At 40.4% G+C, this 13893-nt stretch overlaps 1 protein-coding gene across 1 annotated transcript in view; it reads left to right on the top strand.

Annotated features, from left to right (window-relative positions):
- LOC124774925 (inhibitor of Bruton tyrosine kinase) overlaps positions 1 to 13893 on the top strand; it is a 134065-nt gene that overhangs the window by 105233 nt on the left and 14939 nt on the right. The window contains exon 16 of the mRNA XM_047249606.1: positions 5046 to 5267. Coding sequence (XP_047105562.1) covers positions 5046 to 5267 — 222 coding nt within the window. The remainder of the gene's footprint in view (positions 1 to 5045; positions 5268 to 13893) is intronic.

Consider the following 13893-nt stretch of genomic DNA (forward strand, 5'->3'; position numbering starts at 1 on the left):
TTGGAGTGTACTAGATTTTTATGCTGGGAGGATTCGACATTGGCAGGAGGTAGGGGTGGTGGGAGGTCATGAAGGAAGTAGTTTTGAGTTCTTAATCTACATCGTTACTCTGCAATTCACAGTGAAGAGCCTGGCAGAGGTTTCAGTGAACTAGCTACCAGGTATGATCATTTCTTTCTACGTAGGTGGTCACCAACAAAATATTTTCGCAATCAGAGGAGAAAGTTGATGACTGCAAGTTCACGAGAAGGTCCTGCTGCAATCAAAAATGCCTCTGTTTTAACGATTGCCTCACCAATTCACGTATCATGTAAATCTCTCTCTCTCTCTCTCTCTCTCTCTCTCTCTCTCTCTCTCTCTCTCTCTCTCTCATCTTTCACAGTGTACAGTACGAGCTGCCCTTCTTTGAACTTTTTCGGTGTCAACTGTCAGTCTCATCTGATGCAGATCCCACACCACAGAGAAACACTCCAGAAGAGGACAGACAGGTGTGGTGTGAGCAGTCTCTTTAGTAGACCTGTTGCATTTTGAGTGTTCTGCCAGTAAATTCCAATCTTTTATTTGCTTTCCCCACAAAGTTATCTATGTGATCTATCCAATTTGTTATTTGTAATTGTAATCTAATTATTTAGTTGAATTTACAGCCTTCAGACCTGTGTGGTTTATCATATAACTGAAATTTAGTGGATTTCTTTTCGTCCTTGTGTGGATGATTTTAAACTTTCCATTATTGAGAGTTAATTGCCACTCTTTGCACAATACAAATATCTTAGTTGAATCATTTTGCAATTGGTTTTGATCATCTGATGGCTTTACGAGACAGTAAGTGACAGCATCATCTGCAAACAATCTAAGAGCACTGCTCAGATAGTCTCTTATGTCATCTACATTTATCAGGAACAGCAGAGAGCCTGTAATACTTCCCCGGGAACAGCAAATGTTACTGTTGTTGTACTTGATGGCTTTCTGTCAATTACTACAAACAGTGACCTTTCTGACAGGAACTTGTGAATCCAGTCTCACAACTGAGATGATACTACATAAACATGCAGTCTAATTACAAGTCAGTTGTGAGGAATGGTGTCAAAAGCCTTCTAGGAATCTAAAAGTATGGAATCTATTAGACATCCCCGGTCGATAGCATTCATTACTTAGTAAGAATAAAGAGCTAGTTGTGTTTAGCAGGAATGGTGTTTTCTGAATCTGTGCTTACTATTTGCCCCCCCCCCCCCCCCCCCCACACACACCCCCCTCCACACGCCCACACACACACACACACACACACACACACACACACACACACACACACACACACACACACGACCACAGTCTCTGTCTACTGAGGTCAGCAGTCTCTGTGTTTGTTTTCTATCTCCAATGAAGACCTTGTTGGCCAAAAGCTCATTTTCTGAGATCTTGCGACGAGTTCTGCTAAGTATGGAGCCATTGTATCAGCATACTCTGAAAGGAGCCTGACAATAAGGACAGGAGGCCTTGCCTTTATTAAGTAATTTAAGCTGCTTCACCACACCAAGGATATCTAATTCTAAGTTACTCATGTTGACAGTTGTTCTAGGTGCAAATTTATGAATATTTACTTTGTCATCTTTGGTGAAGGAGTTTTGGAAAACTATGTTTAGTGACTCTGCTTTAGTGACACTGTCACTGGTGATATCACCATTGTTATCACACAGTGAAGGTGCTTATTGTGTCTTGCTGCTGGTGTACTTCACATACGACCAGTATCTCTTTGCATTTTGTGTCAGATTTTGATACAGTGTTTTGTTGTGGAAACTATTAAAAGGGTCTCACACTGAAGTTTGCACTAAATTTCAATCTTCTGTGAAACTTAGCCAGTCTTGGGATTTTGCTTTCTTTTAAATTTGGCAATGCTATTTTTGCTGCTCCTGCGTCAGTGTTCTGGACCTATTTTATGTACCAAGGAGAAACAGGGACCATTGCTTATTAATTTATGTAAGATATATCTTTCAATTGTCATCTATACTGTTTCTAGGCATTTGAATCACATCTGATCTACGCTTACACAATCAGATCAGATGGAGGGGTACACTCTCTTTGAAAGGCGTGAAGTGAATTTTTATGTGCTTTTTTTAAGTAGATGTATGTTGCATTTATTTTTGGTGGATTTGGACATTATGGTAGTCAGTCTCACTACAACAGCCTTGTGGTCAGTAATCTCTATATCTGCCTGAAGCTCCCTACTTGCTCAGGATTATTTGTTGCTATGAGTTAAAGTATGTTTCCATAACCATTTACAGTTCGAGAGGGCTCCTGAAGTAATTGTCAGGAGTGTATGAGTGGGGTAGTTATTCGAAATAAAACTCAGGTTGTGTTTGGAGTGTTCAGAAACTGTAATCACATAAGTTGGTGTGGTTGGTAAAAGGAGCCAATTATTAAATTATTCGATTTGACAAGTATAATCTCTACCTACACTAACTCATAGGAACAGTCTACTTTAATTTCACTACAAGATACACTACTTATGACAGCAGTAAACACTCCAACACCAACTGTGTTTAATCTATGCTTTCTGAACACGGTGAGGCCAATTGTAAAAATTTCAGCTAAACTTATTTTCGGCTTTAGCCAGCTTTCTGTATGTAGAATGATTTCAGATAGTGTTTTCTATTAGCACTAGTAGCTCTGGTTCTTTCCTAACACATCTATGACAATTTGCAATTATAATAGTGATGGTTGTTAGGTCTTGTCTTCCTGAGTTTGCCTTACACCCTTGTTGACTGACACCTTTTCTGTATTTTCCTGAGACTCTCCAACCTGAAAAACAGCCCAGTCCCCTCCACATAGCCCGCACTACCCATGTAGCTACTTCTTGTGTGTAGTGGATCCATGAGCTATTAAGCGGAACCTAGAAAACCCTCTCCAATGGCACAAGTCAAGGAATCTGTAGCTTACATGGGGACAGAGCCATCTGAGCCTCTGATTCAGACACTTCACTTGGCTCTGTACCAAAGGACCACAGTCAGTTCTGTTGACAGTGCTAAAATTAGTGAGGTCCACCTTCATCTCACAAGCCAGACTGACAGTTTTTACAGCTTCAGCTAGCCACCTGTAACCAGAGAGAATCACTTCCGATCCATAGCAACACATATCATTGGTACAGACCTGAGCCGCCACATGCAGTTGGCTGCATTTTGTGTTCTTTGTGGCATGTGGAAGCACCTTTTCCACAGCTGGAATGACCCCTTCCGGTACGCACAGAGTGGACACTGGATTCCTTCCCTCCTTTGCAGCCAAGAAAATTAGAAAATAGAAAATTAAGCTGCTTGCAATGGATGTGTTGATCAACTGATGGAGAGCTACTCCCACAGGAACTCAGTAACTAGTTACAATGTGGCATTCAGGGTTATTGGGCTTGTGGATTTTGGGAAACCCATACGTGATCTGCTGGGTACAGGTGTATTGGGTGAGGCTGTGCTGAGGAAGGAGATAGATTCGGAAGCAAGGTTCTGGGACAGATATGTAGCAGGGATGTCCAACCCATGGGTCGCATGCATGGCTCAAAACAAATATCAGTGCAGCCCAAGAAGTTAAGCAGGAATTCCTGTAAAGTAAGAAAGTAGGACAGGCTTTAGGAAAGTCAAATGTTCATTCTGTTCTGTTCTATTTAGTGACCAGTAAGAAAAGATTGTTTTCACTGTAAGGAGTGAATGAAAGAGAATACTTTTTGAATGACTCCATGCAGCCTGTAAAGTTAATTTTTATTTTATTTTTGTAATAATGCCGTTGCAGATATTTAATGGCCAAAGAGTTGAGAATTGGGTCTAGGTGCTTAGAAATGGCCTACGGCCAAAATTGTTAAATATCGGAGATTGAGTCAACATTCACAGTGTTCTTTTAGCTGTGAGAAAGCAAGTATTCAGTCTGTGAGACAGTGTTGAAGAAGTTGAGAACACAGAATTGGAGTATCAGAGTTAGTTCAGGGATGCCTGTACCATGGTAATCAGTTTTTGTAGTTATATATTTGTGAGGAGTATTGCAGAATATGAAAGCTTTTAAAGGTGTTTTTAGAATGTGCGGTATCCTAGAAACGGGAATGTTTGTTGTTATGTCACTGGGGTGTAAGGAAATTCCTCATATCAGTACTTGCTTTTAAATTGAGTGCACAAACATGTCTCCCATGCTTGTCTCCTAAAACTCCCATCACCCCAGGCTGGAACAGCTTAACCAAACTGTTCAACGGGCTATGGACTTTCATCTTGCTCTGGAATGGAACAGCCCTTCCCAAAACCCTTCTCACCACTTTCAAAAACAGCATGTCCTCCACTCATCCTGTCAAAGCGATATCCTTTCTCCAACGCATCCCACATAGCTCCTAGTTTCATCGTGTACCACACAAAACTTCCTCTTTCTGCACTAGGGTAAATTTGTCAGTGCCATTTCTGTATTCCATTTCCTTGTAGTTGTTCCCTCCCCTGCCTGTCATCCATCCCTTTTTCACCTGTCATTCCTTTTCTCCCTCCCCCTGTTGTGTACATCGTTTGCATAAGTACTGAAGTGGATTACCAACCACCTCACATTAATCTGATTTACTTTGATCCCTAGACACCTTTATCAGACATTAATGGATGTCAGTGGGTGCAAATTGTTGAACCATGAGAAATTCAATGATGCATCTGTGTTTTCTACACACCTCAATGTTGTCTACACACCTCAATGTAGAACACTGTTTTCCAACCTTCCCATGCTCCCAATATCTGTTAGAGGGCCACAAAAGCAACAGGACGTTAGTGAAAAAATTAAAAATTTTGTAATACTTCAGTCTGCATCAGACATTCAAAGTCAACACAAAGGAAGAAAGAGGGGCTTTAGTTTCAGAATAACCCTTGCAATTTTTCCCTGTACTGTTGATGTTCTGCTAGTTAATTTAAATTACAGGATGTAAAAAGAGGATTAGTTATAAAAATAATAATCTCCATTTCTTTCTTTAAAGTGTTAACTATGTTTCCATTAAAATTTCATGGTTTTGGTCTTAGTCTAGTGAATAAAATGTGGCTTCTTTGCAGTGAAATTAGAAAGATAACGAAGGTATCCCAAAAACAGTTGAAGAAACAGGCAGAATCTGGCACATCTCCGAGAACAGAACCTGTGAAGGTTAAATTGGCATGGAACAGTTCAGATGCACACAGTGACAATTCTTTGTCTCTGACTGATATTATGAGAGAAGAAGTCAAACAAAACCGTCACTGCACTGAAATGATTCCAGCACAGAATAATGAGCTTCCAAGGTACGTTTAATGTTTTATGCTTTCATATCCAAAGCTAACTGTATTGGATCTGAGTTTTCTGTTCATGGTGAGAAGAAAATCAGGAGGGAGGGGGGGGGGGGGGGGGGGCGGCAAACCGAGGTATCTACAGCACACATTGGTCTATAGATTATTCATATGGTTTTGAAACACTTCCCTGTTATTTTTTGAGTGCATTCTAAGTTGATTTCTGAATGAATAATAAGTTGATTATTGAACACGTGCATAGTGTATGTGATGTCTCTGTCAGGGGAATCCTTGCCTCATCTACAAATAAACTTTCATGCAGGCAAAAGGGGATGGGTCTATACAAGCTGAACAGATGAATGCCAATCGCTATCTGATTATGTGGTTGATTGGGTTTGCGAATGATCAGCGTTGTTATAATTACTTGCGAAATCCATAGATTCAGACTACCAGAGTGGAAATAAACAACTAACAGGAATAACAGGTAAGAACGATTATGTATTATCTTCTCGGTGTATCCAAGAAAACGAAATATTGACAGAAAATTTTTGGCCAGATCGCTACACTACTAAGAGCCAGCTGTATTTTCAGTCCCCGCCTAGCAGCTGCTTAAGTTCTATTCTGGAAGAAATGTGGAAAATGTGTTGTACGAACATGTAACATCGCCTAACTGGATAATAATCATGGGATTCTGGCAGGTTTAGTTAAGTTAAACGGCAAATATGTTTTGACAGTGGCAGGAATAGTTATTGAATTAGTCTTATCTCTAACGCTCAAGGGAGGGGGAGAGCGCCACTATCTAGTATTGCTCCAGTTCAGAAATATTGTAGATCCGGGGCTGATGCGCAGAGCAGCCTGAGTCATAGTCGGGAAGTGGGTAGTCTCCACGTGACCAGTGTTTACATTTAGTGATTTTTGTTTTTTGTTCTTCATTTACTGCTCTGACGTCAAGTGAAAACGAAATGGATTTCTGTGGCTGGGAGCTATGAAGTAAATTGAAATACATTCACATAATTATGGAAGACAGAAATATGTTGTTAATTTCAGATTTTATTTCCCCCTTTCTGACAGTCAAGCCTTGCAGAAGAATGAAGTTATTTTTGTCGGTTTGCTAAAGAAATTTGGCTTTTATTAATCTTTCCCTCTGAAGTAGTGAATGTATTTGAAATGAAGTGTTTAATTCCACAGTGTTAGCTAGTTTCAACTGTTAGTTGTGTTTAAAGTGCACGTTTTCATCTTCTGTCTTGTATGGCATTATGCCATAATAAAGGGGGGGGGGGGGGGGCGATGAAATAATGTAAGGTCTTTTAACGTTCACACATACAAACATAAAGGCTTTCTGTGTCATCATAGCTGCGCAAGAGTGGTGACGCCTGTGTTCTGGTGCGCTCTGGCAACTGCTGAACGAACCTATTTCTAACAGGTCACGGGAAAATATTGTGAATGCTGGTTTGGAAAGCGATATTTTCAAAGTAAATCTTCTTTTATGCAAGTGCGAGAATGTACGATGAACTTCTTAAATCACAGAGCGTTTGACTCTCGTTTAAAAATCAACTCTTGGATGATGAGCCATTTAGAATAATTTCAAGCTCAGAAGATCAAACATTTATGTCATTATTATAAATTTTACAGGCACTTTTGTCTGATGTATCTTAAAGTGTAACACACGCAAAAAAGATCAACATTATACGTGAAAGCTTAACTTCTCTTGCAGCTTATTACCTTTAGAGACCAATGTTATATGTTAAAGCTTTGCTTTTCTTGTAGCAACACTGTATATTAATTTAAACCATTAACTTTTCCTGTTTGTGTGTTTGTGCTACTCAACAGTGATGTTGCTATTGGGTGACTACACCGCGTGTCTTATGCTCTCATATCCGCTGTCCTGAACTGGTTAGATCACGTGACAAGAGCTGCGACTGATAAAAGCACACCGCGATCTCGGTTTCAGTGCTTTGGAAAGTAATATGCGATGTTTGGTGGAATTCCAGTTTATACTTTTACAATATGAAAATATGCAGCGTACGTGTTGCTGCACATCAAAGATCTTTCCAAAACCTTTTTTTCCCCCTGAGTTTTGTCTTCTAAAGTGCCAGGAAATTCTACGCTTGTTATAACACCATAACCATTCAAAGGATTGATAAGTTTTACAGTTCTGAGGGAAAATATACTGTCACTTACCACGGAAAAAGTGTGTGTTCACCCAGGAGAAAGTGTATTTTTAACCGGGAAATCCGGGGAATCTCCCCCCCTCCATTCTTCCTTGTCCGCTTATACGCCCTGCTAAAGCAGTACAGGTTCCAGGGGTTGGAGGAAATGCAAGAGCTACACACTATTTAATTGACGTAATTCATATACCTTTAGAAGGCAAGTGGCACTAGTAGCCATGTACTCTCTTATTGTATGTAAACTGCACCACAGTATATTTTGAATGGCTTTCAGTACACGTAGTGTTTTTTATGTAGCCATGTTGGATACATTTTACATATTTTATTTGATTTCACCTTTTTGGGGAATATGACTGTGGCGTGAATAGTGCCCTCCACCACACACCACTTGGTGGCTAGCGGAGATAGATGTAGATGTAGAAGCAGTTTTGGAAGAAAGATTGTAGTATTCTGTCCTTCATTTCATCATCTTTCATTTCGATTGCATTGTGGTCAATATGCAGTTTGACAGTCAACTACATCTGCATCCATATTCTGCAAACCACTGTGCAGGAGGTCTGTTGCGTTGTACCATGTATTGATGATTAGATTCGGTTGTGAAATGTAGGAAGAGTTATTACTTAAATGTTTTGTTGTTCATTGTGATTGACATGATCTTGGGTTCAATCACTAAAGGAGGGATTCATTGCATGCAGTAACATATTCCTTGATTCTTAATTAATACTGGTTTTTAAAATTTTGTGAGAACTGTATATACCCAAATGCAAACTTTTTTTCTGATTTTCATGATACAAAAATGTGCCGTAACTAAGTTATTTTGCCACACAGGCCATTTGTTAGTGTTTATAAGATTGAATGTTAATTACTTTTTATCACGGGGAAGCACAAATTTAATATTGCTCATCTTTGACTACAGCAGTTTTCAAATATCCTTAGCAATAAAAAGAAATCTTTCAACACACACACACACACACACACACACACACACACACACACACACACACCAAAATGGACATTTTTAAGAAATTCTCAGAAATTGGCAAGCATTGTAAATACAGATTTATATTTCAGTAGTAGGAACTCCATTCATAACATGTTGACACACGTCCATGAACATGAAGATATTTCTCAATGCTGCCGGTATTTGCAATGTAACAATAAATCCCAACTGTGTTCAGGTATGCAGTGTAGTGAGACTCACCTGTGATGTCACTACTCACAGCCCACCTGCGTGTAGTCCCGAACTACAGCCGCTTGTATTCTAGGCAGCCATGACCTAATTTGTTTGTCAAACAACATTGAAAGATGTAGGAGATGCTGCAGGAGAGAGATTATACACAGTGATGACAGTACTTTGTGTGGACCACATGTGTTGCAAATGGTTCTGTGTATGCAAATTATATTGTTTAGAATTAAAAAAGGACTCTAATAAAGTACTCCGTCTAACCACTACCAGAGAAAATACAAACAGTGTCATGAATATGTGGAGTGCTCTATGCCCGGTTTACATCATTTAAATCAAGTGCAATACTGGTCAAGCCAAAATATAACTTTCTTGGGCGAAAACATTGTATTTCATTGAAAGAAAACAATACTTCAGATGATTCGTATGATATGGAAAGACTGACTAAACTCGAACATGTTTTGGTACAGCGTATAAAAGTCTTAGTGGTCCTAGCTGCACTAGTTCTGCTCGGAATATTTCAATAGGTATCGTGAAGTCTCACTGCCGTCAGTGGCCGTGATGTAACAATAATTTTAAGTGTCCCACAGGCTGAATTTTATTCCGTGCAAATTGCTGAGAGGTGGGGCCACTTTGTAACTCCCAGTGTCCACCCCTCAACCCCCCCCCCCCCCCCCCCCCCCAGTCTCATTCTGGAGTGTGGCTTGCATTTGAGATCATGTATGTTTTGTTTGGGTAAAAATGGAATACTTTCACATGGTGGTTTGCACCTTATCTTGAAGCATTTTGTCAGTTAAGGTTTTTTACTCTTGCGTGACACTCTCGTATGCGCCAAAGAAACCTTTCACCATTAATGATGCCCTTCTTTGTGTGTACTGAAAATCCCCTTTCTTATGGGTCATACAACTTTTGCAAAAAAAAAAAAAAAAAAAAAAAATTGCAGTCAAGATGGATTATAAGTAATATTAGGTCACACAAGTGTCCTCCCCCCAACAATACTCTTTGTAGTAGTTCTAGCAACATCAGCTGTTTCTAAACACAATTGACACTGACATATTTGTGAATAATCTTCGGACTTGTGTGTGAAATAACCTGGGTAGCACACCTGTTTCTTACTTAACAAAGAAAGGTTTGAAAACAGAGTTCAGCATTTCTGCCTTAACTTTGCTACCCTCAATTTCAGTTTGTGTCATGTGCGAGTGGGTGAATACCAACTTTGGTCATACTAACAGTCTTCTTTGAATATTGTGACAGACCTTCTGCTCAGATTCTGATAAGGCAGTCACTGAGTGCTTCATGCATTGGCCCTTTCGACAGACGAACACATTACATTTAACATCTTCCTGTCTATACTACTATGCTTAACTTCACACCTATTACGCATCACTCACTATTAGGTAAGAAGTTTCATTACAGAGACTATACCATGAACAGTCCTTCCAATTATGAACTGTTGTATTGTGTACATATCAATCCAGTGATGGTGTTTAATTTTTTTTAACTTGGGCCACAAGCATATCCCCAGAACTAAAATACCATTAGATCTAATGTGCTTCCATTATGAATACACTTCTGAGCTATCTGTCGTAAGTAATTGTCAAAGAGACTACTTATTATTGTTATGCAGATTGTCTTATCAACCACTTACAAAAATGTGATTATTCCAATCAATTATTGGGTGATTATTGTCTCATTATTGTCTCCTCCAGTAATGACAGTATGATGAGGGGTCATATGCAGTAGTTCAGCAAGTTTTAATGTTTTTTACATCTGTGATTGCACCTAGTGGCTGGTAGAAAAACCGAGTTATAAGTTTATGCCTGCAACTGGGTCTTTGCTAATCATTCTCGTATGTAATTCAGTTTCTTTCTCAGTGGATTTGAATTTCTTGTATATCATTCCAATATACAATATAATAGAAGGAAACATTCCACGTGGGAAAAATTATATATAAAAACAAAGATGAGGTGACTTACTGAACGAAAGCGCTGGCAGGTCGATAGACACACAAACATACACACAAAATTCAAGCTTTCGCAACAAACTGTTGCCTCATCAGGAAAGAGGGAAGGAGGGGGGAAGACGAAAGGAAGTGGGTTTTAAGGGAGAGGGTAAGGAGTCATTCCAATCCCGGGAGCGGAAAGACTTACCTTAGGGGGAAAAAAGGACAGGTATACACTCGCACACACGCACTGTATGTGTGGATGGATATGTGCGTGTGTGCGAGTGTATACCTGTCCTTTTTTCCCCCTAAGGTAAGTCTTTCCGCTCCCGGGATTGGAATGACTCCTTACCCTCTCCCTTAAAACCCACTTCCTTTCGTCTTCCCCCCCTCCTTCCCTCTTTCCTGATGAGGCAACAGTTTGTTGCGAAAGCTTGAATTTTGTGTGTATGTTTGTGTTTGTTTGTGTGTCTATCGACCTGCCAGCACTTTCGTTCAGTAAGTCACCTCATCTTTGTTTTTATATATAATTCCAATATACACTTAGATTTATTCCATTAATATCATTGCAGATTTCTGCCTCTGTGTTTACTTGTTTTTGAAATGTTTGGACCCAGTCATTGCCAATAGATAGCACATTTCTCTCCAGCTGGGCTGTCTCACTAACTGCTCGAAATAATTTTAAGAACTGCATTTATTACAGTATCGCAAGTTCAGGAGTCCCTGCCTCCCATTCTAAATATGTGCATCCCCCTGTCAATTAGTAACAGATTGAAATCCCCACCTACCATTACGGCACACTTTGCAAATTTGCACACAATATTTTCCAGGCTTTTTCTGAAGCATTCCAATGTTTCATTACTTAATGTAGGTGGATTCTGACTCTGTATTCATGTCATTTAACATTATCAAGTTCTTTATGCCGATAAGTACACCTCCACCATTTATGTTCATTCTCATCTTTTGGTGTATTTTCTATTCTGAGTTTAGTAGTTCTGTGCTATTTATTTCTAATTTCAATATACTTTCTGTTGCAAGAATTGTGTATGCAATGTTGCTGTTAGTGTGTGACTAATTTTGAGACCTTACTCTGTACATGTCTGCTGTTAAATAATATTGGGAATAAATTTTATTTTTCTGATAGACCCTCATTTTGTGAATGCAAAACATACTCTGTTATGAGAGTAGCTGCTTCCAAAGTGTAGTGCACATCTGACTTATTAACGGGAACTCTAACAGTTTTGCACCCAATCAAACAGATCAAAAAACGTAGAGCATGTATCATAGAATAAATGAGGTCTTTGGCTTAAGCCTTTCTCTCAGCTTTAAACCAATGGGTGGCAGTTATTCTAGTGGATGATGCAATAAATTACCGGCTGTGTATCAAAGTGCAAGTGAGGTTAGTGACATTTACCATTTCATTTAGCCATTGAAAGAGACTGAGGAGGGCCTTGAAACCCAGCCAACAGGCATAATTGATATTCAAATCAGTCACGACTTGCAGCCACCTGCACCCTGTTGCATTCAACAGCTGCCAGTACAGACATTTTCCAACTCTTGAATTGGATGGACCTGAAGTAGTCATATCTCGCCCACACTGGACTCTCTTCACAAGGGGCTCTATCGTCCATCTAATATTGGGATCTTCCAATAACAAGTAAACCTTCCCTCTGTGCAAGTGTGGGCCTTGCAGGAAGATTGACCCTATCCCAACCAGTGAGACAGCTCTTACTAAGTCATAATTTCAGCAATGAGTGATTTCATCTCAAATCGCACAGATCATGCCAACTCATGGTCATGAATTTCTCTGAAAAAAAAAAAAATACACTACTGGCCATTAAAATTGCTACACCATGAAGATGACGTGCTACAGATGCGAAATTTAACCGACAGGAAGATGACGTTGTGGTATGCAAATGATTAGCTTTTCAGAGCATTCACAAAAGGTTGGCACTGGTGGCGACACCTACAACGTGCTGCCATGAGGAGAGTTTCCAATCGATTTCTCATACACAAACAGCAGTTGACCGCCATTGTCTGGTGAAACGTTGTTGTGATGCCTCTGTGAGGAGGAGAAATGCGTACCATCACGTTTCCGACTTTGATAAAGGTCGGATTGTAGCCTATCGCGATTGTGGTTTATCGTATCGTGACATTGCTGCTCGTGTTGGTCGAGATCCAATGACTGTTAGCATAATATTGAATTGGTGGGTTCAGGAGGATAATACAGAATGCCATGCTGGATCCCAACGGACTCGTATCACTAGCAGTTGAGATGACAGGCATCTTATCTGCATGGCTGTAATGGATAGTGCAGCCACGTCTCGATCCCAGAGTCAACAGACAGGGACATTTGCAAGACAACGACAATCTGCACGAACAGTTCGATGATGTTTGCAGCAGCATGGACTGTCAGCTTGGAGATCGTGGCTGCGGTTACCCTTGACGCTACATCACAGACAGGAGCGCCTGCGATGGTGTACTCAACGACGAACCTGGATGCACGAATGGCAAACCGTAATTTTTTTTTCGGATGAATCCAGGTTCTGTTTACAGCATCATGATGGTCGCATCCGTGTTTGGCGACATCGCGATGAACACACATTGGAAGCGTGTTTTCATCATCGCCATACTGGCATACCACCCGGGGTGATGGTATGGGGTGTCATTGGTTACACGTCTCGGTCACCTCTTGTTCGCATTGACGGCACTTTGAACAGTGGATGTTACATTTCAGATGTGTTACGACCCGTGGCTCTACCCTTCATTCGATCCCTGTGAAACCCTACATTTCAGCAGGATAATGCACAACCACATGTTGCAGGCCCTGTACGGGCCTTTCTGGATACAGAAAATTTTCGACTGCTGCCCTGGCCAGCACATTCTCCAGATCTCTCACCAATTGAAAACGTCTGGTCAATGGTGGCCGAGCAACTTGCTCGTCACAATATGCCAGTCACTATTCTTGATGAACTGTGGTATCGTGTTGAAGCTGCTTGGGCAGCTGTACCTGTACACGCCATCCAAGCTCTGTTTGACCCAATGCCCAGGTGTATCAAGGCTGTTATTACGGCCAGAGGTGGTTGTTCTGGGTACTGATTTCTCAGGATCTATGCACCCAAATTGCGTGAAAATATAATCACATGCCAGTTCTAGTATAATATATTTGTCCAATGAATACCTGTTGATCATCTTCATTTCTTCTTGGTGTAGCAATTTTAATGGCCAGTAGTGTATATTAGACCTCCATATCATGTTGTTGTCATTGTTGTTGTGGTCTTCAGTCCTGAGACTGGTTTGATGCAGCTCTCCATGCTCGCGGCCGAGCGGTTAAAGGCGCTACAGTCT

The sequence above is a fragment of the Schistocerca piceifrons genome, chromosome 2 (assembly GCF_021461385.2).
Source record: "Schistocerca piceifrons isolate TAMUIC-IGC-003096 chromosome 2, iqSchPice1.1, whole genome shotgun sequence".
Classification (NCBI taxonomy): Eukaryota; Metazoa; Arthropoda; class Insecta; order Orthoptera; family Acrididae; genus Schistocerca; species Schistocerca piceifrons.